The sequence below is a fragment of the Lutjanus erythropterus genome, chromosome 21 (assembly GCF_056507025.1).
Source record: "Lutjanus erythropterus isolate fLutEry1 chromosome 21, fLutEry1.hap2, whole genome shotgun sequence".
NCBI classification, from domain to species: domain Eukaryota; kingdom Metazoa; phylum Chordata; class Actinopteri; order Lutjaniformes; family Lutjanidae; genus Lutjanus; species Lutjanus erythropterus.
The window spans coordinates 11,458,955-11,486,294 of record NC_139337.1 but is presented as its reverse complement, the minus strand read 5'-3'; the positions used below and the strand labels follow the sequence as shown (position 1 = coordinate 11,486,294).

Below are 27,340 nucleotides of genomic sequence, written 5' to 3'. Positions count from 1 at the left end.
CGAGGCCAAGAAGCACAAAATGACACAATAAGGGGAAAAAAAACAAAGCTTATTCTTATATTTGTTTTTATTTTTGGTCTTTCTTAAGAATACAAAACAAGAACCAAAATCACAAAAATAACATTTACAAAACAGATTATTTAACTGAGGTGACTGAGGCAACATAGAAAAGCATGTCTGAAACAGTGATATTGGTGTGTTAGCCTGGAACCTTGAGGTAAAACAGCCAGCAATGTAAAAGGTCAGATATCATCTTTACAAACGGTTTTGAATTAGTGCCTTGCTTCAGTAGTGCTATTCACAAATGGAGTTTAACATTATCATGTTTTTCCTAACATGTCCACAGTTAGCAGTGACTTAATGATGTAGTGCTTCAGACCTACCTAAGAACACGTTGATTATTGTGAGATATAGGTCGAATATTCTAGGCATGTCGCACTATATGGCACCATTTTTAATGGTTTCTATTTTATTCCTCTTTGATAAACACACACGTACACTCACACACAACACTGTTCCTACTCATTCACTCTCTTAACTCTTAAATGGGTGCAAATGATCTCAAACAACTTCCTCTACTTGTTCCCCACCATGAATACTTCCGGCTAAAATAAGCAAAGAGCCTTAAAACACCTGAAAATGTTTCAAGCAGGAAACAAACGCTGCTCCACATTTTTTTGGAAAAGTTGATACTCTTCCTAAAAGTTTGGCAGGGCAGGAAAAAAAATTAAAAACACTTAGAACGCGCAAGTGTTGGAATGGCCATCAGTCAGAGGCAGAAACTCAAAAGTCCCATCTTTTTCCTAAAAATACAAAAATGGTAAGACAAAATGCATACACTGCATCACTGAGAGAAAGAATAAAAACCTAGCGCCACTTACCATAACACAAAGCCGTGAAAATAGTACAGTTTGTTCTGCACTTTGTTTGTGCAGGTTATGTTTTTGCATGAACAAACGTTTCTCGTCTTTTCTTCTTTCACATGTAAGAGACATGGTCACTGGTGATTCAGCATTGCAGATTATTACTTTTTTAGTTCCTTTGGATGTGTGCCTTTTGTTGATTTTGCATCTGTCACAGCAGGTAGATTGAGCTAGCATTACTTCATATATCTATATATACACATGCATTCAACATCATATGTATCCCCCAAATTAATAAAAACAAAGAAAAAAAAAACAATTCCAAACTCCCTTTTCACCACTTAAGCTATAAAAACCCGCATGACAGTCCACGAAAAAAGTTTGCATGGAGGCTTTGCTGTTTGATGTGAGATATGCAGCAGGTTGTAGAGGTGCTGGCGCTGGGGTGTGACATGGAATGCAGCCTTATTCCATTGAGAGGGGACATGGGGGGATGGGCCTATTCTTTGCCCCCTCCTATCCAAAAATGGGCCTCTTTCTATGTAGTTGGGTTTTTAGATTCACATTATGCTGGAAGAAGAGTAACTGGTTACAGACACTGGCAGCGCAGGTCTTCACCAATAGCAAAAAACACTGGAGTAGAGTGTGAATGCATATCTACCATCTTCTGGCCTGCAGAGAGAACAACACAGAGAAATATAAACTGTAAGTCTGCGTGTTGTTGTATCAGGTTGATATGTGGCCAACAAATACTCAAACACGATACTCAGGCTTACCTCTCCTCACCACTGCGGGGGCACATAGCTGTAGCTGGGTGTGCCAGGCCGATACGTGGGCATCGTGACTTGGTGGGGGGCAACAGGCGCTGGTGATGGAGTTGTCAACAAAGTTCCTAAGAAAAAACAGTGACCACAGATTGAACATCAAGTGCATAAGTATAATAGGATGTGCAAATATAAGAAACTCTTTCACAATAAAAAAAAATGGAGCACAGATTTACTGAGACTGCACTGCAAAAGAATTCTAATAAGTTGTAGAGTTTTGTAATTTTCATTATTGATAAATCCATAGATCATTTTCTTGATTAATCGATTAGTTGTTTGGTCCATAAAATGTCAGAAAATAGAGAAAAACGTTAATCAGTGTTTCCCAAATTGCAAGGTGACATCCTCAGATGTCTTGTTTTGTCCACATCTCAAAGATATAAAATTTACTGCCATAAAATCAGAGAATTTGGACGTTTTTCTAAAGAAATTACTCAAAACAATGAATCAATTCTCAAAATAGTTCACAATTAATGTAATAGTTGATTAATCATTGCAGCTCTAAGCACAAAACAAAGAGGAATTGCTTCAGATTTAGCATTTCTACAAAAGATAAAAATTGGTAAATAATGCAATAGAAGCAGACGCTCACCAGCTGACATGGCCATGGTGGTGCCGGCTACCATCCCCATGGCGACACCGTTATGGCGGGGAGGAGGGATGGGCGGGGGATACATGGCTGCAGGCATCCCATTGGGCTGGACCACTGTTGTGTGATGGATAACATGAGGCGGTGCAGCGTACAGCGGCTGTGTGTAATACGTGCCTTGTTGTTGTGAAGGTATTAATGCCTGGATCACAGAAGAAGAAGCCAGGTTACAGCTCAAAGCAACAACCTAAACATGATTTTATTAAAATGAGGTGAAACTGGAGATGCTGGGTCGGTGACAGGATAGCAAGAAGAGGAACTGTAAGAGTTAAATCAAGAACTGTTATAATGTAAAAGTCTGACAGGTGGATCTTTGATTACAGCGCCATCCTGAGGCTGATCGGGATAAAACTTTTACACCAGAACCAAAAGCCACTGTGTCATCCTTCATGAAGTACAATGTACTGACCTGTGCATAAGGGTTCTGTTGTGGGTAGGTGCTCCTGACTGGATAAACAGCAGCAGGATATGGGTTGGGTGAGGAGGAGTATGGGGGGACAGTCCCTGTGTTGGGAGAGCAGGACATTTTGAAAGGAGTGCCCGGAGCATAGCCTGGTGGGAGGAGGACACTTAAAGTTAGTGCTGCTGATTTATAATAAATGACCAGTCAAGTCCAGTCAGTGGCTGAGGACTTCACTCTTACCACTGGAGAAGGCTGGGTTTGCTCCTGCGTACACATTGGGAGTGTACGCTGGAGCAGCTGCTGCGTAGCCAACAGGGAATCCAGCTAGTGACCAAAAAGAGAACATGAAATGAATATATTTTCCTTTTCTTGATTTTCTTTTTTCTTGTAATTAGGATCTTTTGCATAAACACATAAGATTACCTGGGTAGCCTATACCCTTAGTGTTGGTAAAGGGGACCCCTGTTGATGCAGGGCTGTACACTGGATTCATTGTGGCCGCCTACTCACAGATGCTGCAATGAAAGAAGCACAGATCAGATGAATTTCAATGCAATCTTTAAATGAATGCAAAGATCGTGAAGTGAGAAGTGAAATGTGGACATTCTCCTGATGCTGCTGAGAGATATTGGATGCATGGTGCCAAATGCCTGGTCCATTTAAGGACAGTGATGGAGAAAAGATTCCCTAATACGTAAAGATTAATGGTGCAACTTGACTTGTTCATCTTTTCACACATTCCTCTCCTCTATCAGCTAAAACTCTATTAATTTAAGTGTCTCTCTCTAGTAAGTCATACTAATATGTATTACATTCATCATTTATCACCATTAAACAACTAAAATCTATATGGTCCAGGGGCACCATGGCAGCACTTAGCATTGATAAGTCGTGATTGGTGACAGACTGATCCTGGTATGTCTTATAACACATAAAAAAATAACACATGGACAAGTTAAGAAGGTTAAAATGTGATTTTCACTGGAGGGGGTCTTTGATAGATACATATATTTTGCCCTATTTGTATTTTGAGTCATTTATAATTATTAGAAATACCGGTGAAATTTTACTGTGACAGTGCCCTGATATTATTTTTGTCAATAAAATTTATCATCAAGCTGCAAAATATTCTGCTACCTTAGTCACAAGTGTTAACCATTTGAAGCATAGTTTAAAAAATGATTATGTTTATGTATATATTTGATATTGTGTACATTATATTCTGTATAAAAAAATATCAGTCAATATCTTGATATCAGAATTTTGTTACTCCCTAATATGTGTATATGCATCAGGCCCAAAAATCCAGTATTGGACGAGCTCTACTTGTGAGTTTTTCGAAGGTGGTAAAAAAGATAGTTATAACAGTCACAGTCACCATAGTCTTTTGTAAATATATAGTTTCTCCCATCCTAAATGTCAGTAAATCTAATCTAAAACTCGTACTGACTGAAGTTAAATATACATTATGTTATTGTGTGTAGAATAATGCAGTTGAATTGTGTCGTTTCTTAAAAAACCCTCCCTTAAATACCAGCATATCTACAGCATAACCCAATGTATTCTTCTACTTCTTTAATAAGTAGAAATTCCATCCAAGATAATCATGTATATTATATAGTTATGTACATGGAATAATGAAATAATACATAACTTTTCTTTGTTTTGATATTGCCTGTACATATTGGCCATCAGCTGCCTTGTTCTCGCCAAAAAACTCATCAGTCGACCACAAGTCTTATTGTTTCAGTAAAATAAGTGATTAAAGGCAAACAATATGTTGTATTTGAGACATGATATGATTATCTGGTGAGGACTGGAGATGACCTTGTGAGGTCATAGTCACAACAGATGTTTATTTTTGTTTTGATTTTATTTTTCAAGTCTTGTCCACACACTCACAGCTGGAATCCCACCATTTTGTGGGAGCTGGGCTCATGTTTTACATAATATGCATAATTTAACATGGTGCAGTACTGGAAGTATTGATGTGGACCTGAGTTTATTTTTTTTCTGTTCAGTGCACTTTAATTAGATAAACATCTTACTGTTTTTGTTCTCTTGCACTTAACTGTACTATACATTCTGTACTACATGATGTATAGAAAATCTAAATCTATAACACATAAATCTATAAAACACATGTTTTGTGAAACACTTCATACAACAGTGATTCATTCATGTGTCACATTTGTGGTTCAGCAGTTATGTAAATCCCACTACCAGAGAAACCTGGACCTCTGCTCCATATGATGCTCATTAACTGAATAAACACTTGGCTACAGCTGTGTCTCTGTGCCCTCTAGTGGTGATCTAAACACCATTACATCACTATAAGAGTCTGCTTATTCAAGGGAAATTGAATGAAACACATTTCTGTGCTTCAGTACTTCATTTTATATTTCAGTAAAGCTAAAATAGCGAAACCACTGTTATCAGTACATGCCTTTTACGCAATCTCTGATTTTTTATGGAAATCATAGCATAGGGCAGAATATAACCTGACATCTTAAACATATCTTTATCATCACATTTTTAAATTTAAAAAAGACGCTAAATATGAAGCGTCATTAATGATCCAGCTATGTTAAATATTTTAGTGTTGATGCTTCCGATTATCTTCCCCACCAAAACACACAGTGGACGAGAGGAGAAATTCAATAAGTTCATTTTTTTATATATATATATTTTAACACAGTGCTGGTTGGTGGTTTGCTTGTAAGCATGATCCCAGTAGGATCTGATAATCACAGTCTTAAAGGTGATGTTAATTAGACGTGTTTGCCCGGCTGCAAAAATAAAGATGGCAACCTTTAAGTGGAAGAATTTGGAAAGGTGAACGTGAACGCAGCGGGGCTTTGTTATCATTAGCTAGCTTTAGCTCGCAAGCCTCATTAGCTGCACAACCCGCCGGTAGCTGACCGTCTTTGTCATTGCAGGTTGGTTTCGATGTACCGACTGACCTGCTGATCACCTGTCTGACCGCAGAAAACCGCTGGACTGTCCCCGGACAGCAGCCAGATGGGGACAGCTTGTCAACAGGCCGCATAGCACAGGAGGCAGCCAGACAGACAGCTGTGGTCTGTCTGCGCTGACGACTGTCCCAGCACCACACAAACACACACGCACCTCCTTATCCTGACAATAACCAGCAAAAACTTACTGTTAACTGTTCTGGCCGTGTGTTAGTCCCCTCCTGTGGTCTTCCGGTGTAAAATGAAATTAAGCTAGCTGGTGTTTTGCTCCCAGATGCTTTGCTGAACTCTTTTGAGCACTCCGCGTCACTTCCGTGTAGTGTCACGTGGTCTGCAAATACAAAATACGAAATTTTGCTTTAGTAGGTGAATAATGTTTTTATTCCAATTTGCATTGTCTTTATTCGTTTTTTCTTAAAACAAACACAATTAAACGAGTATGGGCCCAACTAAAATAAAAGATAGATAAAAGGAATATGACAAAATATTTTTAGGTAAACAATGGCATTCTTATTTCGTAAAATTTCCTATATGTTGTGTTTTGCCACAAAGTTGCAACACGTTGACAATGCAACAATATAACGAACAATATCCTCACACTGCAACATTGTAGCAATCCTCTGTGAGCTCATTATTATGGTTCTGTCTAGAAGGGAACCCTTGATTCGCCAAACTCTCGCGAAATTTGGACGCGTTGTTTCTTCGTTGTGCATGTTGTCCGAAATAACTATGTTTTGCAATATGACAGTGCTGTGCTTAAGAGCTGCTTGGGTTTAGGAAAAATAAAGAACTTGGTTAGGGTTAGGGAAAATCATGGTTTCGGTTAAAAATGATCACTCTCGCGAGATCTTTCACGGGTCTGGGGTTCCCGTCTAGACACGACTCATTATTATGGCTGCTCTGTGGTCCTTGCAGGTAACAAAAATTATTTGTTATTTACCGGGGGTTTCCTTCATATGACAACATATCAACATTTGATTTAGTTTAATTTACTTCACATATAATGCCATCAACACTTCTGCAAATTAATCTCCATGTTTCTATGTCAGCAATACAATTAAATGTGTTTGCTCTTCCAGGACCTTGACGCATCGTTTCCATTCAGCCATTGAAGTGGGAAGAGTAGGGTCCATACTGTTGTGATTTTGGTGCGACCTATATGTGATTTTATAGTTAAAATGTTGATATTTAACGTATATTAGGAATCATTCTGCGGTGTAAGGTGAAACTATTTGCTCGGCTGGTGTCGTCGGTAGTAAAGAGCAGGGGCATAATGTCTGGAGCGGCCGGTGGAGGAGGAGGCTCCTCCTGTCTGGGCGCAGCAGCGGCAGCCAGTTGCAGCTCCGCCGGCTCTCCCTACGCTGCTGCAGCCGGAGGAGGTGGAGGGGTGGCCGGGAGGTTACCAGCTCGGGTCCTGGAGCATGTTTTCTCCTATCTGGAGCTCTCCGACTTGATGGGGTGCATGTTGGTCTGCTGGCACTGGAACAATATACTGGCGGATGAAAATAGCGAGGTGTGGCGCAGCCTCTGCACCCGGACTCTGAGCGACGAGGCTCTGCGGTCTGACATCCTGTGCAACCTGCCCACCTACAAGGGGAAAGTAGGTTTACCATTATAACGCTGTTATCTCACGGGAGAACCGGAATGACAGACTCCATTCAAAAATCTGCCTGTTTAGTGCTCTGCAAGCACCTTCGCGGAACGTATATGATTATGTAATGTATTGCACAAAGTCTTCAGGATGACTCTTGTATGACAGAAGACCCCAGTGATTCATACCCAGTCTTTTATAAGCAAATACAAAGTAATGTACAAAATAAATGTCTGCGTTTGCTGAAACCCGAATTAAATTGGCAGATTTTTGAGTTGGGTTTGGTGCAAGGTTATTTTGAGTAGTGAAAGTACAGGGGGCATGATTTGACAGGCAGAACAGGCCAGGTGTTGTTTCGTAATAGTTATGATACTATCAGTCAAATTAATCTTTTACTTTTTCTTTTTTTTTTACTGTATGTTGTGTCTATCTCTGACAAATTAATTACACACAATAGTACAGGGAAGTAAAGAAACAGTCTAACTGTAACTGCAAAAGTGCAATAGATCTTTTTCACAGCAGCCATTTTGACATGCAATAGTGTAAACACAGATGTTACCATTAATGCCACTTAAGTTTTGTTCCATTCTGGTTAAACAGAGTCAGGGTGCTATGTGCCTGTCCGTGTTAACTTACTGGACAGGCTCTGCTACACTGAATACAACAGGACCTTTACAAGTATCATTGGTGACACTTACATTTATCCTTCTGTGTAATATCTATATGGCTGCTGTGAAGAAGGTCTGTTACACTTAATGGACAGTGAAAATGTGTGTGTGGGTGTTGTGAGAGGGAAACAAAGCAAGAACAGAAAGAAAGACTGAGTCTTTCACTGGATGATCCGTGTGTCTCAAATTACAATAACAGTCAATCATTCAGTTATCAAATTAGTTGTGAAAGAGTTTACAGAAACTCTGAGTTGCAAAGCCCTCACTGGTGCAGCTCATTCTGTCAAAATACATTCAAGTTCGTGACCATGTCTCACCTTCTTTATGCAATAATCTATATATAGAAGGATATGTTTCCTAACAAATACATTGAGAATGCATTCAATTTAACTACAGCATTCAACGCTTGCAAATTAATTTAAAAATGCTATTTGTGTATTTTAACACAATTATTTGAAGAATTATGGGAAGACCACTACAGGTTATGAAGGCTAGTTTAAAATCTGTTGTCCCTGTCTTATCATCCTCTACAGCTCAAGGCCTTTCAACATGGTCTGAGCTCCCATGACTGCTCCCGCAATGTTTACGTGAAGAAGAATGGCTTCACCCTGCACCGCAACCCCATTGCCCAGAGCACAGACGGCGCACGTGGCAAAATTGGCTTTTCGGAAGGGAGGCACGCCTGGGAGATCTGGTGGGAAGGCCCTCTTGGCACAGTGGCAGTGATAGGCATCGCCACGAAGCGGGCATCCATGCAGTGCCAGGGCTACGTGGCTTTGCTGGGAAGTGATGACCAGAGCTGGGGCTGGAACCTGGTCGACAACAACCTGCTTCACAATGGAGAGGTCAATGGGAATTTCCCTCAATGTAACAATGCACCAAAATATCAGGTAGGAGGATTTGTACACCTCATCAGATTTTAAAGCTATAATATATAATGTTTCTGCATTAAGATGTCTAAAAACACTAGACATAGTTATATGTTTTGTTAAGTTGTGCCCTTAAAATATCTCAAATATTTCCAGAAATGTTCAAATGCAGAGAAATCAATAATTTATTCAAGATAACAGTGCATTTCCTGCTAGCTGTTGCTATCTATTTAGCAGCTAGTTGGTAGAACTTCCTGGAAAACACTGGATACGTCGGACACACCAGAAAGTGAGGGAAAAAGTCAGCAAACATGAATAAAACTTGAACATTATCTCTTCGATGATTTTTGCCTGAGTCACAACAGATAGATTTTCATTAGCTGTGGTGATTGTTTAAAAGTGAAGATAATAACTCCCATGATCCCACGCCACTTCATGACAACATCAAACTAAATCTTTTGTTATTGTTTCAATGTGAGAGGGGCACCTGGTGGCAGAATTCACATACTTTGGGTTTAAGTCATCCAAAAATAATGTTGAAATGTGTTGCTCTGTGCTACAATAACAGCTGAGCAAACTCAATTTACTCACGCTTTTTCCTGTGAAAGTGACATGCATGGTCACTGCTTACCTAATAGATAACTAGCTAGCTACCAAGCTAGCTAATAAATGATGTAGATTAGTGTGGATTAGTTGGCTAGTTAGCTAGTGTTTTGCTAAAATTATCTAATTTAAGATGTGTCTCTATGTCAGGTCCTTCAGCTACATCTACACCATTTTATTTTGCTTTTCAACATAGACAAGCTAACAGGAGAAGATTAAGTTGACCAAGTTACCAAGTTAGCTCAACTGTTATTGGAGCACAAAATGGGAAGGGACAGAACTTGGCAAGGGTCAGTTGTGGAGATATGTTTGCTGTTGTCTTTTTAAAAATGTATTTTTATTTGGTATTTCTGTAATCTAGCAAGGTGTAATTGTGTCTTTCCACAGATTGGGGAGAGGATACGAGTGATTCTAGACATGGATGACAAAACGTTAGCCTTCGAGAGGGGTTTTGAGTTTCTTGGAGTAGCGTTTCGTGGACTGCCCAAAGCCTGCCTGTTCCCTGCTGTTTCTGCAGTGTACGGCAACACTGAAGTCACCATGGTGTACCTGGGAAAACCTCTGGACGGTTAGAAGCAGAGCAGCGTGTACCGCCATTTAAACGAACAGGCCACTGGCAGGTGCGGGACTTTTTTTTGTCAACAGACCCTGTTGTTGCACCGTTTCAAAAGGTTTTGGAAGCTAAGTGGTCGTGTTTCTTCCAAGCAGAATAACTCTATCCACATTCACAAAGAGAACTGTTGTCTACCACAGCTCGACATGAGGAGTTGGACTGGACGAACTACAGGGAAAAGGAGTGCGTGGGAACTGTCATAAACATGTTTCTGTAACAACGTGGAAATGTCCACTTTTACACTTTAGCTGCTGGACTGTTTTATTTACAGGACAGGGGAACATTATTTAAGTCAGGCTAACAGTGCTGAACATTTATTCCTGCTCAAATGAGGCCAAAACTATTCTAAACGATGAAAAATACTTAAAAAAAAATAATTTTAACAAGTGGTAAACAGTAGTTGTTCTCAATAGCTATCTGTTGTATGGTTTAATGGAGACAGCTCATCGTGGATTAACACAGTTTAAATATCACTGATGACTGGATTATTATGGTTTTATGCCAAATTAATGTGACCTGATGTTATATATTTCTATAGGCAAACAGAGGACATGCAGACCAACTGTCATGCTTGTGCATGGATACTGGCGTATGAACTATAACATCTGCCATTTTAAAAATACCCATCCAGTAATGGTGGAGACTATACCTGTATAATGTTAATGTGTGTCCTTTTTAATGTGCTACCGTAGTATTACACACTATTTATTTCTTGGTTTTATCTATGGTACTATAGATACTGTATGGTTATAAGGCCTGAAAATAAAGTCTACATGGTGCCACTCTTAAGTAAAAATTATTTAATGCTCATGTTTATGTGCGCACAGCGCAGATGGCTTTTATACCAGAGGCTGCCAGTTTGTCTGCCTATACACAGCTGTCCTACTTTCCACTCCATGTTATATGAACCAGACAGATTTTTTGAGGCTATGAACACAAGGCTGACATTTTCTTAAAGGTTAAAGATTTAGCGACGCAGTACATGGTTTTTGCTGATCAGCTATATGATATATATACTGTATGGTAACTGCATTAACTATCGTAGATGGGTAGTCTGTGTATGAAGTAAAGACCACAGTAGACTCCTCGTCCTGGCCCTGTTCATGGTTCTGATTCAGCTGGGGGTTTGCCCTTAATAAGATGTCATTAACCAATTGACATTTCAAGCAACAAATCCCCAATGTTGGAATAAAATCATGAGAGTTTTACGTCAGTCGGCATGCGCTCCATCATCCAAGTCATTAGACAGGTTAGGGTTCAAGTTAGTAACTGCAGGGAGAGTGTGTATTTTTAGATCAGCATGTCTTTGGGACAATGGGCGGGTGTTTTCAGGATGGAATGTCAAACAAATGGGCTTAAACCAGCCTGTCAGAAGAATGGCATGGCACCTGTGGCGCAAGAAGTAGACACAGGTCAGTCTGTAAATTATGAAATCCCCTGATGATCAGAAACAAACAAGATGTCACATTGACCCCAGAAAAACTCAAGGGGTGACCATGTTGTTCTAGTGGTTGGTGGTTCCACCAATTTTTCCAGACCAAAGTCATAAATTTACTAGATTTATAGCAGTGAAATTCTGTACAAATATTCATAATTCCTAAACGGTTAATCCTAAGAACTTTGGTATTCATCTGACCTTTTTCAAGCACCAGGATGTGGTTGATATATTGATATACAACTGTTATGACAGATTTTCACAACATTTTGTCCAGACATGCATCTCTCAAAAGCACCTTTGTTAGGTCATAATTTTAATTTGCCCAATACTGTTCTTTGTTACCAAACAGCACATATGAGAAGTTAGTCTTTGGAGCTTTGGGGGCTTTCTACCAGAAATCTGGCTATTTTTGCACAAACCATGATCCCAGCTCCCCTCAACCTTACCAAGATGGGCTTTCTGACAGAAAGACTTAAAGGTTTCGTTTTGCCACAGTGACCTAATACATGCAAAACTATACCACTCCCATTGAGCTCAGATGTAGGCTACTTTGTATTTAGCACTAATTAGAAAATATTTGCATGCAAACATACAAAACTAAGAAAATAAACATTATAGCTGCTAAACATCAGCATGTTCGCACACAGAGCTCCTAGCAAAGCTTTATAAAAGTATTGTTTATCTAGGGTAAATGACACAAAGTCTGATACAGTAGTGAGTCACATTGAACTAAATATCAATTAACAAAAGTAATCGCCATTTAAATGAGTGATTTTCAAGGCAACATAAAAGGCCCATTTGTCACTGTCTCATTATGAGCTATACAGGGCTGAGGATTGAAGGACCCCGTCTGAAGTGCTGTTGATGTACCATAAACTGTAACGACAAATACATTTATACATAATGTAGCACTATACATATAATATGCCAAAAACAGAAAAATATTAGTAGAGCAGCAGTCTTCCCTCACCAATACAAACTGAGAAATTGCATCAGGATATGTCCTTGACAAGAACATAAAATATGACCTAAAAATAACCTGAATCAACACCTCTGGCAGTCCTTAAAGACGACCTGTTCTGTGCCAGTGCACAGACAGAAAATGCATTTTACATTTCGGTCCACAGCACCAGCAGTTTGTTTTGAAATCTACAGAATCAGATCAGCGTGACTCATAAATGTGGATAAACAGACATAAACACCTACAGAAGCTCGACCTCCATCAGCAGGAAATACAACGGAAAATAGATCACAGTACTGGACACAGTGTTCTGCTGCGCTGTGATCTCAGGAGTGTGGGAGAGGATTACCACTTCAATAAATGATTGATGATGAAATATGTGCTGCCAATGCTGAGAGCTTGGCTGCCTATTTGTCCCCTTTTCTCTTGGGATTTCACAGAGTCTGAGTACCTCCTAATACAGAGATGTACTCTCTAATTTCCTACCATTCTGTCCTGTTCTGACCCTGAACGTCTGACTGTCTGACTTTCTGTCTGTCAGTGTCACTCTCTCTATCCTTGGTTGTTTTAGCTGCCTGTCAGACAGTCACTCTAACTGCAGTGTCTGTCTATCAGCCTATACCTATCTGAGAAGTTTAGAGTAGCTTTAAACCTGACAGAGTTGCTGAATTTGAGTAATTCTAAGCACGAGTCAATGCAAAATATCCATATGTTCACATTAAACAAGCAGGGCTAGTTCCAAGACAATCTGGATTTCTATAGCGTTGAGTAGTTGCATGTTTTAAAAGTGAGAATTTTAAAGGATCAATCTGTGGGCTTTGGTAAATCTATCGGTGAGACTGCAGATGGCACTGAATACCACTTGTCGCACTCTCCCCTTCTTAACCAGCAAGAGAACTTTCTGTGGCAGCAAAACTTGTGCAAAAAACGTGGAAGTCCATATCTAGAGCCAGTGTTTAGTTTTTCCGCTCTGAGCTACTATAGAAACATGGTGGTTCAACACAGAGGACCCGTCACGATTATATGAACCAAAAAAGTTTTCTGCTTCCTGTTTACTTCCCGGATACACTGCCCACAAAATATGTGCAGAAGTGTTTCTCCTGCTGGCTGGAATTTTTCACTGCAATACCACAAGTGGCCACTGAGAAAAACTGGAATCAAGGCTGAGTGACATTGTCCTGTCTAGTTCATATTTATATACCTATGTCTAATATAGATCTAAATATAGCTATAATATAGATCTCCTAAATATTACACACAAGACCTTTAAAAAGCATCAAGCTTTTTAAATACTTTGTGTATTATGTGACTCCATTTTAAAGGTGACACTATTTTATCATCTGATTACACTGATTACAATGACTTTGACACAGTGGTGTAAATGTGGATGCAGTTATAACAGCTAATTACAGACACCATAGCTGAGTATTATCTAAAATATCTCTTCCTTTGATCGGACAACGTTCAGACAAATTACAGCAACTCTTTATGTAACAATAAAACAATGTGAAGTAAGTGCAAAAGCATTTTAATACTATCTCCTGAAATAACTATAATCCTGTTGGCTGAACCTGCAACTGTTCTTTCATTATGTCCTGAGGTTAAAATAAAGACTTGAATGCATCATTCTCAAATGAATTATGTAACAACACCCCCATACAAACTTTACCGCAAACATTACTGTTCTTTATTTTTACACTTTTGTAGCAATAAATTCCTATTTCCACTGCACAAGATCAAATTCAAGATGAGACATCAGTGTGCACACAATGCATCTGTGTTCTTTGCTGTTTCTGAGTGTTACAATAAATTATACCAGTTCTTATATGTCTGAATATAATTATACTATAAATAATAATTTACCATTACAATAATTTCCAAATTATTCTATATTATATAGAAGCCAAAAGACCAAATTGTTTCATGTCTCATACAAATATGTAATAAAGCCTGTTTCCACAAGAGAGCAGCAAACCGCTTGTGTATGTTATGCAAATATTCCCATATCACAGGAATAACTGGTCATGTGCAGCTGAAATCCCAGGAGGATATAGGTTTCTTCATCTTACATTTTAGAATACATCTGATCTATTTTCATTAACCTACTCCTGAAGTGAAATTCAGAGCTTTAAAAACTAACCTGAGACACTGAGAATCCTCCATATTCTATTGATCTTTATGTTTGGTAGTGTAAGTCCTCATCACCGTGTTGTTTCTATACAGCAGGGTGTGAGCTTCCCATGCCCCACTCCGTCACACATGGGACTTCACACCCTAACTGCCACAACACCACCTCCGCTTTTAAAAATAGCATGCAAATTTTCAAACTGTGCCACATCTCAAATTTGCCATCGAGTCCTGAAACAAAGAATAGACCTTTTTCACAGCAGATGATGAGGTGTTATCAATGATTCTAGCTATGGTCCTGTTCCATTTAGTGCAGCAGAGCCTTTGTTACCATGGAGCCTAAATGGAACGGAAACTCAGTTACCATTGGTAACACCTGTGTTTACTATTTCAAGTAAAAATGGCTGCTGTAAAAAAAAAAAAAAAAAGGTCTATAGTCATGCAGCAATTGTCAGTGTGAGAGCTGCTTTCAATCTGTCTGCTCAGCACACAAGAACAACAGCTGTATTACACTGAATGTTGAACTACATCTGGAAGTCAGCATGCTGATTTATAGAGCTACTTAACTCATTTCAAATTTTAGCTGATGGCACTAAAGGTGACCTCGCTACGGTCACTCATTCAGCTGAAATATAAAGTAGTGCATCTCCACTGTGAAAATATTTTTGTTATTAACAAGTCAGAAACCAACCAGAGGTGTAGAGTGGGAGATTAACCGTTCTTCAAAGGCTTAATAAGTTTCATTTACGCAGCATGGGCGATAATAAAATGTGCCCTTTGCAGTTTTTTTTTTCTTATTTATGTCTGCTACTGTTATGCAGTTATTAGGAGATGGTTCATCAAGATAAGCTGTAGGTGACACCAATTCTCTAGTCAGAAAAGCATGACACCATTGCAGATAAAAGTGGGCATAACAAGATGATGTAATTAAAAGAGTAGACATGTGGAAGACAGCATTGGAATATGACATTTGTTTGTTCCATGTATTAATGTGATGAAGGTTACATCAGATCTGTGTGGAGTGATCATGGATGTGTTATAGAGACATAAGGAGCAGAAACAGCTGGTAAGTCATGTGAGTTAAATGTGCGCCACGACAGAACTAATTCGCAATAAGTGTTTCCACCTCCCATTAAGCACATGAACATTTTTTGAAAAAGGCAAAAAAAAAAACACCTCAAGCAAGCATAAAAACTTTTCTTTGCAAAACTGAGACAGTTTTTTTTTTTTTTTAATGTTCCCATTTCCATCAACCTTTTCTGATACGATACTTCAACTATTGTGTGTGTCCTTGAGGGTGAATGCTTGTTCTTTTTCATAAAACATTTGTGGAGCCATTTTTTTTCTTAAAAGTTTAAAACCTGTCATCTTCTCCCCTGCACCTGCTGGTGCATTGCTGCATTTCTTAGCATCATCTATGAAGAGGAATAGTGAATAGTGTGAAATTGGCAGGACATCCACTGTGCATGCGACTTGAAGAGATTATTAATAGTGTGTCATTAAAATGTCCTTCCTTTTCTAATGCCTGAACATGCTGCGGTCATGGCGAGGCTGGTGAGGTTTTGACTTCTGGCGGTCTATCTGTAACCTCTTAAAGTAAATTTTTTTCATCATCTGGCTCGTCTCTCATTTGACACAAAGGTAGAACGCTCCTGTATTGATCTTTTACTGTCTACCCAGGCTATTTCTGACAGAATATTCATCACCTTCCACAAAAGGAGCAGATTAATTTTATTTGGAAAAAAAAAAATTAAGTTCATTGATTTATTTCCATCATGGTGTGTGATCCAATTAATGTCTCTCCTGTAATAATGAAATGTTTATTAACAATTTAAGAACACTAACTTCACTTTGCAGAGAGGAGACCATGAGAGAAATGACTGAAATCGATACATCCAAACAGTGTAACTGTTATTTGGCCCTACACTTCAATTTTAAAATCATAATCAGAATAATAATTCCACTCTGATGTTACCACCACTATTAAATGCCCAGTGAATGAGACAAATTACAGTTTGCCTTTAATCACATCACATCATCACATAATATCATCATAATTATCAGTTCTTCACTCAGAAATAAAATAACTCTTCAATTTCCGTCAGGCAAGCAGAATATCCAAACTGCTGAAGAAATTATTTAGTGTGATATTAAGGGCAGAGCTTTGTCCATTCATCAAAGTGTTAAGTTTATTAAGACAAGTGGTTAGAGATTGAGCAGGAGGGTCTGTGCGTCAGCTGTCTCTGCTGAGCGCAGGGAGGATGTTACAAGGTGCCTGAGATAAGATAAGAGCAAGGTGTCTCGGAAGAGAGCGCGTACAAGAAATGAAACTTTATCTCACAATGTGTGTCCTCATGCATGTACACAAGAACAAACAAAATGCTGATGCACCCATAAAAGCAATGCGGCATAGCACTACTAGTGGTCAAATCTTCACAGGGGTTTTGTTTTTGTAGTTGTAACAGTCAACAGATGATGTAAAATAAGAGGAGAGACCACAGAAACCACAGACAGATTTTTGTGAAACTTGATTGAAAGTTGTAACATGGGCCAAAGAAGAACCCACTACATTTTAGAGCAGATCCAAATCACAGGGCAGGTACAAAAGTTATTTTTAATTTTGAACAATTTTGGAAGATAGGGCATTTAGTCTTGGCGGAGGTCTGCGCCCTCCAAGTGTCCTTCTACTTAAAGCTGCCACCGTTCTGCAGCTGTGCTGCCACTCCTGGTCAGTAGACAAACTGCAAGTGGCGGTGGAGACAAAGTATATGTATAGAGGCAAAACAAAGTAAAAAAGGAGTAGTATGCCACATAACCAAGAGAGAATGTCATTGCTGGGTACAAGAATCAAAGACGTTATTGCATACCAGCTGCCACAATCAAAGACAACTAGTGTAGGTAAATGTGATAAGATGAAGGGATTGGACCATGTCGATCATTGAAAAACATGCTTGTGTTTGTAAGTTAGTTGAAATAAAATCTGACAGGGTGAAGCAGGAGCCCAACACAAAGCTAAGAGGTTCTGAATCATCCTGACATAATGACCCTCTCGCTGCACATTATCCCCTTTAACATAAATATTTGTCCTCCAGTCTATTATCAGAATTGCAACAAGCAACAGTCTTTTCTGCAAATTGTCTATCCACTGAGTGAGCGTGTGCAGGTTGACTACTCTGCTCCCATTGGGTGATGTGAAGTAACGATCACAGGTCTGGAGAGTGAGTGGCCATAGACATTCAGAGTAACATGGATTTCTTCAGCTGTGGTTGAAAACCAAGCCAACAAAACTTGATAGTTAGTGTTAGCTAACATGTTTTGGGAATTATTTTTCAGCTAAGCTCCGCCCACAAAAACTTATAATGTAAACTAACAGAAAGGGGGTCTGTAATACTTAATGGTAATAAGCATGTTTTCCAGTTGGGCCCACAGGTAATGTTACGTTTGTAATTCTCTTTCTCGTTATGCTAAATTTTAGAATAAGATTTGCTGAACATTGTTTTTTTTACTTTGTACAACAAGTTGAGACTTTGTGTTACTTTAACTTTTTTATTGTTAAGTGTGTCACTGAGTACACCCACCTCAACACGGAGTCATGGATTCGAAAATCTTGTTGCCACCCAAACTTAGAACAGAGTCAGAAGTGAGAGCTTGAAATGTCCCGTGTGAAAACAGGAAGGAATCACTAACAAATCAACTCTTGAAGGACGGCACCATCACTTCCTGATTCCTAATTCCCTATTCTTGAACCCATGGGTGACTGACTACTAAGAGAAACAAGTTAACAAATGGAGTTGAACAAAAGACGAAATCAGGCTGTAGCTAGCTTTTGTGGCTGGATGTCAAGACAGAGAGACCAAAACACATACAATGTTTAAGGAAGGTACTTGGTTACTTTAAGTAGCCATGTTGTAAATTTATTAGCATAGAAAGTGAGACTTAACTCACTTAATGTGTGTTGCAGTGGTATGGTTTGTGTGCTAATCCATACTATATTTTAGTATGTTATGTGGAGGTATTTGGCCCAGAAGCATTGCAACCCTTCAATTCATTATTTCATTTTCACAGACTTGGTTGTCTATGTATGCATTTAGGTGTGTTTTGTGATGACTGTTGAAGTGACAGGCCGAAAATCAGGCAGGAAGGGTGTGTGTGTTGAGTGGTTTCCTTTCTAGCAGGTTGGCTGATCAGAACGAGCTGAGAGTGTGAAAGGGTGTGTTCTCGTTGGGTTTTTGTGGTAGCAGTTGTGCTACCGACCTTATAGTTGCCCAAACAGCAAGATTACTGTCGTGGTGTTGTGAGGGGGAGGGAAAACAAAGAAACACTTTTGCAGTGCTGGTTTGAGAGCTGTTGAGAGCCTGCACTCGCCTTCCTGTGGCCCCAGGCTTGAGAACCTCTTTCTGATTGCAGCTTGTCCATGTGACTTGGTTTCCGTTGCCTGCCTTGCTTCCGTGAATAGTAAAAAGAGGCATCAGTGCTTCAGTGAGAGCAGAGGAAGGCAGCTGAACTTCACACACGAGAACGCACTCTGCAACAAGCGAGTCAACCAGCGATATGGTCAGGCGATCAACCGTCAGTGGCTTGGGAAATCCACACCTAACCACCAGTGTAAGTAAAGCACTGTGCACTTATCTAGTACTGCAATATGCACTCAAACTCTGGCTGCCAAAAGACGTAAACTGCATGCTTTTTCTTAAATAAGAAAGTTGAATTTAAACATATTTTGTCTTTGGTGTGATTGATCACAGTGCTGTATTGGATGTCATAAAGATTCTTGTTCAGCATACAATGATAATTTTCACAATATGTTTATATGTTGAGTTTTGCACAGCATTTCCATGCATGTATATCTAGTAAATCTGCACTGTAACAAAAAAAATCAGCAGGAATTTAGTGAAATCAGCTAATATTTTCTCATTAACATAACGTAAATATACGTTTTATTTATTCAAGTTAATTTTCAGAACACTTCAGAACCTAGAAACATGAGTTCTACTTGAAATGATAAGTTGAATGAATGTAATGTACAGACTTCAAACAATCAAACAATCAGAATTCAGTGTGACTGGAGAGTTGTTAGTTCAGCTTAATATCTTAGACTACCTCAACTTTTCTTTTCAAATTCAGTCAAACTTTGAGACAGCCCAGACTTTTTAAAGTGAAAATAGTTTATTTTTACAGTGTGGAATCAGCATAACGGAGTATTAAAACAAATGCTGCATGATGAATTATTATTAAGGTTACCAAATTTCTTGATGTTGCGTTTGACTACTGTACCCACTATCAAAAAATTTAACTGTCATTTCAATTTAACAAGCCTCATGTTTATATTTCTCAGTGACACATAAATGTATCACATTTTTTGTCTTTATTCTGATGAATGGAACCGTATGCTGCTCATTTGTTTTGCAATCCTTATTCAATATAAGTGTGGTTTTGCATTATTTCATTAATATACATTGGCAGTTTTTTTTTCTAACAGTACGGATGCTCATGTCCAGTAACACTCTGAGAAAGAGAAAGTAATTTTCTGCAAAATGTCTTTCTTCTATAGCCAACTTGTCCCCCAAGCAACTGTATAGAATTTTCCGTTCGTCTTATCCCTCGACCTCTCTGAGACGTTAACACATAATACAGTTTAGTAGTGTTGAGTGGTGTTATTGCCAGTGTTATACACAACCATGTAGTTAATTACTGTGTTATAAGTTGTTAGTTATAAGAACACAGTGAATAAAAAGAGAGAAAATCGTTCCTATGAAAGAACTGTGAGGGGTTTTAATAAGACCCCCAAAACAACTTATTTCCGATGTTCCTAAGAATAAAAATATGTGCGAGCCAAAAAGGAACAATATCTCCACGCTCACCATGCGTCACATTGTGGTTTGCATTGAAATTAGGGAAATTTCTCTCAAATGTACAGCTGCTGTTCTCAGGGTAAAATATGATATGTTATTGTATAAAGGACATTCACTCCTTTACATCATCAAAAGACAGGATCCAAAATATTTAACATTTATCGTATTATTTATCCAAGTTAACTGTTACATGTAGTCAGTAGAGTGGAAACTCTGCTGGGTCTTTCTGTTGATCACATACATGTGGTCTTTAGATAAGTGTACTGTCCTAATTCTTCAAGCGAAGCTCTCATTGTGCATGAGTGAAACGCAATCTCAATTAAGAAAAAAGCAAGTCTCCTTCATCGTCAGCAGATTGACTGCTGACAATCATCCTAATGTTTATTTGAAATACATTTTGCCATGTAAAATTAAGGTATTTTAATTTTACACAAGCCCTACAGTGCACCTTGCTTTGTTTTTACTGTACTGAACCACTATTTTGTACATTATCTGGACAAACTGTTTAGCTTAATTTAAATAACAGACATTTTATATTTATTTTCTTCACTTTTTATAATATTTGTTCATATGTTACTGCCAGTTTTATGTATGTGCTATGTTTATTTATTGTTTATTCTTGTGTACCAACATACCACACCAAATTCCAGATGCAGATTACATGAGGCCTACATTTCACTGTCATATAAAACGTATGAACTGGACACGCCATTCTCAAGATTTATGGTTAGGATACAGCAAGTAAATTAATTAATAAAAAGTTGAAAGCTTGAGTGAAAGTCTTTACTCAGACTGTGAAAGCGTTTGGTATGAGTGGGTATGAGTAGATATGTAAATGTGTCTGCCGTCCACTTCTCTGACCTCCACGCTGCTTCAACACTTTAATGTCACACTGCTGTCTTCTTTTCCCAATTTGATAATCCACTTGTGATGGAGAAATTGGTTTTCCCAATATTTCATGCACATATTTTTAGAATTTTGCTCATTTCATGAAACCTGGCTCATCACATGCAAATCATGACAATTATGATGGTTTTAAACTGAAGAACAGTACGTGGCTGTTTTAATCTCCTTCTATCACCTTGTCACCAGTGAGGATGTTAAAATGCCAGTCCACGGGCTCACTCCCATCCTGCTTTGCTTGTTATCCATGTGGAGAATCCCGGCACCAATCTCAAGTCATCCACCACACAGCCGATGTCAGCTGGTAAGATGTCTCCCTCTTACTAAATAAATAAAACACATCTTGAAACGAACGGAACGTAGATGGGCATTTACAGTATATCTGGTAAAAAAAGGCATAAGAATTTGTGTGTATTCTTTATGAATGCTTTAGTAAACATTGTATTTTTGTGTTGGGCACTTAGGAGGAAAAGTGCCGACACTGATAGACCAACTCACATGCACAATTTTGATTTAAAAAAAAAGGATTTTTTCTTTTCTTTTCTGTCACCATTATGACACTTGTATGACAACTGAGACTAAATATGTTCATTTGAACATCCTGCAGGAATTTACATATTTTGAGCACATTTTGTGTGTTCTTATATTTCCCAATTTGCCATATCAGCCAGGCAAAATGGAGAGTGATTAATTTATTAAGTTTCCCATCAAAGTAGTTGGTTCACTGTATTAAATGTTAAAATAATTACTTATTTTAACACTACAACTATGTACTGTCTAATAAATACTGTAAGATTTATCTTTTAAGTTACATCTTTAAGTTATTTGTTGTGTTTTTTTCCCTTTTTAATCATCTTTAAGTTATCATGAAGACCCAAATCATCCAGCCCAGATTACAGTAGTGGAAATACCCTGTATTAATGACTGGCTCACTTTAAAATACATTAAGTCTGCATTTGTTCTTAATAATTAGGGTTTGGTCTGGAGGCTCTGTAGCTGTTAAAATGACAAAGCAAAATAACATGTTTAAAGCCTGAAAACCCCCAAATTTTTCTTACTAATGATATATTAATGATATATTAAGCTGTAATGTGTCAATAATAAAAGCAGTCATTATAAATTTCAAAACCTCTATAAGGTACGGCGCAGTGGAAAGTGTTACACAGTCAGTGAGAAGTGTTTGCCGGAGATTGTTTGTGGTTGAGCTGACATTTTAAATTGTAAATGATGAAAAAAATAAGATATGTCAAGTGATGAAGCGTTAGTGATATCCTTGTTCAGCAAACAAAATCTATTAACTGTTTTATTAACAGTTTTTAATAGTCAGCTGTTAAAACTATGTGCTGTTACTGTGTGAGTATTAATATGCCTAAAGCAGTGGTTCTCAAACAGGGTTACAGAGACCCCCAGGAGTCTGTCTGTAAGGGGTCTATGAAAAGTTTTTTTGATCAGACTTTTAGCTGTTTACACAACTATCTCCTTTCCACAAATAATTATATAGGCTACTTATATTCAAGTCCCTAGTCCAGTTTTATAAGGCCTATCAGCATTTTATTTTATGTATGAACTAAGAGAGGAACACGCTCGTGATGTGTGTGTGTATGTATGTTATGGGTATTCTGTGTTGACATGGTGTGAATTTTTTTAATATCTTTATAATGCATTTCTCTTGTGATGTTCTTTTACATAACTAAGTTGAAGTGTAAAAATAGGCTACAAATTACTCCGAGGTAAATACATGAGTGGGTCACTGGTATATACAGTAAATTTTCTATCTTGTAAGGGGTCCTTGGCTGAGAAACAGCTGAGAACCTCTGGCCTAAAGTATGTGTTTAAAATCAGTTTTTGGAATTGAACCCATGAATTAAAGAGCAGTACTCATGGAAAAAAAATTATAAGTGATGAAAATTTCATCATGATGGCAACAAGTCTAAGAATCTACTGTGAGGCTTAGGCTCTATGGTGAGCTAACATCGCCATATTAATATACTCATAGTGCCAATATTAATATGCTAATGTTTAGCAGGGTGACCATCTTAGTTTAGCTTGTTAAAATACTAACATTTGCTAATCAGCACTAAAAACAAAGCTCAACTAAGGCTGATGGGAAGGTCATTACTTTTGCAGGTATTTGGCTATAAATCAAAGTTTTAGGCAAATTTAAATTTTGACTTCATGGTAGCGGAAGAAGAAATTTCTTCTGAATTTGTCCTCCAGGGACCTTGGATATACATAGTAAATGGCACAGCAATCCATCTAGTTGTTGAGATACTTCACCGTGGGCCCAAGTGGTGAATCAGCTGACCAGACTGATATTGCCATCCCTAAAGCCATGCTGCTAGTATTGCTAAAAGCTAAGAAAATGAAGCCTATGTTGAAAAAGTCCTCAGTGAGTTTAGTTGTGCCTGAAAGAAATCAAGTTTCTGTGGGATTTCTATATCATCCAAACCTTTCTCTCCCAACCAAGAGACATACAATACACTAATACACAAACCTAATTTATGTGCTCTCTTTTTTTCTGCAGATACAAAGAACAGCTTTCTGCAACAATGGCATGTTCACCTTGGTGCCTGCAGAACTGCCACGCAACATAGAGGAGCTTCAGCTCAATTACAATCACATACAAACACTACAAGACAACGCTCTCAGTTACCCCTCGTTAAACACCCTGAGCTTAGCTTGTAATAGTTTGGAGAAATTGGAATCAAACTCTTTTCAAGACTCAAAATTCATAGAAAGGCTCAATTTAGCCAATAACAATCTTCATACTGGTTACCAAGAGACCAGCCAGGCATTAAAGACTCTACCCAGACTGAGGGCTCTGGATCTCTCTGAGAACAAGCTTGATGAAGAAATGGCCGCCACTCTGCTCCAAAATATGACATCCCTGGAGTATCTCAATCTTTCCGGAAACCTCTTGCAGAGACTGGATGAGACTTCATTTGTGGATCTTCATGAACTCAAAGAGCTCGACCTGCAGAGGAACATCATGTTCGAGCTTGATGGCGCCTTCAACAGCAATCGCAAACTCCAGCGCCTCAACTTGGCTTTCAACTATCTGCCGTGCCTGACCGACTTCCACATGACACAGCTGGTAGTCCTCAACGCCAGCTACAACATCATTGAGTGGTTCATCTCCAGGCAAGACCTCAATGACACTTTCCAGTTGGAGACACTTGATCTATCGAACAACAGGCTGCTTTTCTTTCCTTTCTTGCCCAACCAGAGCCACCTGCGGAATCTCTACCTATCCCACAACAGTGTTAGGTTTTACGAACATTTGGCAGAAAACATCACCTTTCTGAACTCGACAACAACTGTTGAGTTCTACAATATGAAAAAGTACATGAGAAATGTGACAGCTCAGCTGTGGGACGACAGCCTTCACGGTGACATCTCCTCTATTGAGATTTTGGATCTAAAAGGAAATCAGGTGGGGTATTTCCCTGAAGGATTCATCCAGAAAATGCCTGCACTGTCCAGACTTCAAATGTGCACAAACTGTCTGGAGACCTTAAATCTGACATCAGAACAGTTCTCTGGAAGCTTGTACGAGTTGGACGTTAGCAACAACAGGCTGAACCAGATTCTAGCAGATGAAGGTATGATGACTGCTTTTGGCAATCTGACGTACCTCAACCTGAGTCTGAATGATCTGGATATGTTACCCTCAGGACTGTTTTCCTCACTGCCAAGCCTCAGATCAGTGGATCTCAGTTATAACAACATTGACATTTGCCATCCTGAGGAAGCCGAGACCAGCACAGACACTATTTTAACTTGTGTGGATTGGATGAACATTATATCCCTGAGGCAGCTTTACCTGAAGGGATGCAACCTTGATGTAATTCCATCATCTGCATTCGCTGGGTTGTCTCTAACGCACTTGGAACTGTCCGACAATCCTGGACTTACTGTTCAAGAATCGATACAAAGTCTTAGCAGAACATTGCAACATCTAGGTTTAGGAAACACTCAAATACAAGACTTTGACTTCTCCCATTTCCAAAGTCTGAAGTCTTTAAACATTTCAAGAAACTCTCTTGCCCATATCCCCCCTTCACTTCTAGATCTTGACCTGAAAGTGCTCGATTTGAGGGACAACAGACTGTCCACTATCCCCTCAGATCACGCCAACGCATTAGCCCTGAAACTGCGCACTGTTTTCCTCACAGGAAATCCATTTAACTGCTGCCAAACAGAATGGTTCAGGACATTTGAAACAACAAAGACAATCAATGTGGCTGAACAATCAGACATCGAATGTATAGATCTCTTCACGACACGCAGAATGGAGCAGCGTGAGTCATTTTGGTGTTCAGGGGAAGGTGGGGAGTCTATGTTGTGGTACATTCTGCTTTTTGTACCCATCTGCCTTTCTTTTGCAGGCATTTCAATTATTGTTCTCCTCACCTTCAAGCCCAAAATGCTACAAAAATCAATCAAAAAGAAATGTTTGAAGCCTACTTCTTACTGATACTTTATAAACCCTGAACAAAACCATGTTTTGTACAATACGTTATTAAGAAATGTAACTGAATGTATGTTGGAAATAAATTCAAATAATTGTAACACTGTCTACAATATATGTATGCATTCAAAGAACAATTCTACAAGTTTTGTATTTATACTGTTTTGAAGAGCAGTTCAAAGCCAGACCCTAATCCCTAATGTACCCCAATGTAAAACTGTGGCTGCGTTCTTGTGGGACTTGTGTGTGTATGTGGGTGTATGTGTGTGTGTGTGTGTGTGTGTGTGTGTGTGTGTGTGTGTGTGTGAACATATGCAGAAGTAGTGTGATGCAAGCTGTTGCTATAAGCAGCAGAGGAAACATGAAATTTCCTGTTTTGCTGAGATGTGCAGCAACTGCCCAGTTCTGTATCTCAAAGAGGAGGGGTTTGAGGTTTCCTTCCCATCAGTGAGACACATGTGCAATGCTGACATGAAATTCCAGTGTGTCAGAACTCATGCGGAGTTGGTTTGGACCCATATATTGATACTTGTTCATCTATTCTGCTGAGGACTTGGCAGCAATGCAGTGACAGGCCATTGAATATAAGTTTATTTGTACAGATATCATCACAAACATCACATTATCAAATAAGGGGCAGCATCTGCATTGCATAGGTCGAGAGGAGTGCCAAGGCATTTCTCTACCTTTGTGGGTACATGCTTAGTTGCACAGAAGTGAGAAGGCTGGTAGATCAGTGTATAGCTGTGCAGAGTACTGGAGGCCTAACCAGAAAGTAACCAAAATACCGCTGTGGTGATGCTCAGGGTCATGGTGGTTGGAACATAAAAAGAGAAACCGGAGTGAAGCCTTTTCAACGCCTCCAAACACTGTCATTTTTACATACTTTTTACAACATGAAGTCGTCATTGTCAAAGTCTTTGGTTGTTCATCTGCAGAGCAGAGAGAATTAGTTAAGCATGTATATGAGACAAAAAAATAAAAGAAAGGAATTGTATGACAGAAACTTCTGATCTTAAATTAAGATAGGAAGTGTCTGAGATAACAAAAAATGGAGCAAAACCAACAAGTGGTGCTTAACTTCAAGACAGATGAGTTAAAGGTTTTGATAACATCTGAAGAGAAATCAAAAGACGTTCTTTTTGAGAAGGTTACAACAATGCTAAAGAGATTAAAGAAAGAGTGGGCAAAGACACGTACACACGCCATTGTATCTGGCATCCATCGTGTAAAAGTAACAAAAGAGCAGCCATACAGATTTAAAAAGTTAGCTAACACTATGTTAGCTACTGTTAGCTAACACTCCTGTTAGCCAGTGCTACTGAACATAAGTGTTAGTGAGCAGTACCATGAGCTGTTAGTAAACATTACTGTTAGCTGCCATTAGCTAGTTACTAAATTAGCTACTAGTACTGGTGGAAAAGTGAAAGTTACAACATCGACTTGGAAACTGTTCATCTGTCTTTCTGCCTAAATCAAGTCCTAGACCTAATTACCATGGTAACAAAACAGGTAGGATAGGATCTGCAA

General features: G+C 38.8%; 3 protein-coding genes across 3 annotated transcripts; 2 read left to right on the top strand and 1 right to left on the bottom strand.

Annotated features, from left to right (window-relative positions):
* Positions 1-49: 49 nt before the first annotated feature.
* On the bottom strand, positions 50-6,060 carry fam168b (family with sequence similarity 168 member B). Its single transcript, XM_084747271.1, has 7 exons — positions 5,903-6,060; positions 3,163-3,254; positions 2,980-3,063; positions 2,746-2,888; positions 2,280-2,478; positions 1,640-1,755; positions 50-1,535 (listed from the first exon to the last, which is right to left on the bottom strand). Exons 2-6 carry the CDS (start codon positions 3,230-3,232, stop codon positions 1,646-1,648), a joined length of 606 nt encoding a protein of 201 aa, XP_084603397.1. The 5' UTR covers positions 3,233-3,254; positions 5,903-6,060; the 3' UTR covers positions 50-1,535; positions 1,640-1,645.
* A 737-nt stretch (positions 6,061-6,797) lies between these two features.
* On the top strand, positions 6,798-10,854 carry fbxo45 (F-box protein 45). The gene is made up of 3 exons (XM_084747270.1): positions 6,798-7,314; positions 8,507-8,863; positions 9,833-10,854. Exons 1-3 carry the CDS (start codon positions 6,988-6,990, stop codon positions 10,016-10,018), a joined length of 870 nt encoding a protein of 289 aa, XP_084603396.1. The 5' UTR covers positions 6,798-6,987; the 3' UTR covers positions 10,019-10,854.
* Positions 10,855-18,857: 8,003 nt separating this feature from the next.
* nrros (negative regulator of reactive oxygen species) lies at positions 18,858-25,911 on the top strand. The gene is made up of 3 exons (XM_084747732.1): positions 18,858-19,189; positions 21,529-21,643; positions 23,864-25,911. Exons 2-3 carry the CDS (start codon positions 21,542-21,544, stop codon positions 25,814-25,816), a joined length of 2,055 nt encoding a protein of 684 aa, XP_084603858.1. The 5' UTR covers positions 18,858-19,189; positions 21,529-21,541; the 3' UTR covers positions 25,817-25,911.
* Positions 25,912-27,340: the final 1,429 nt, after the last annotated feature.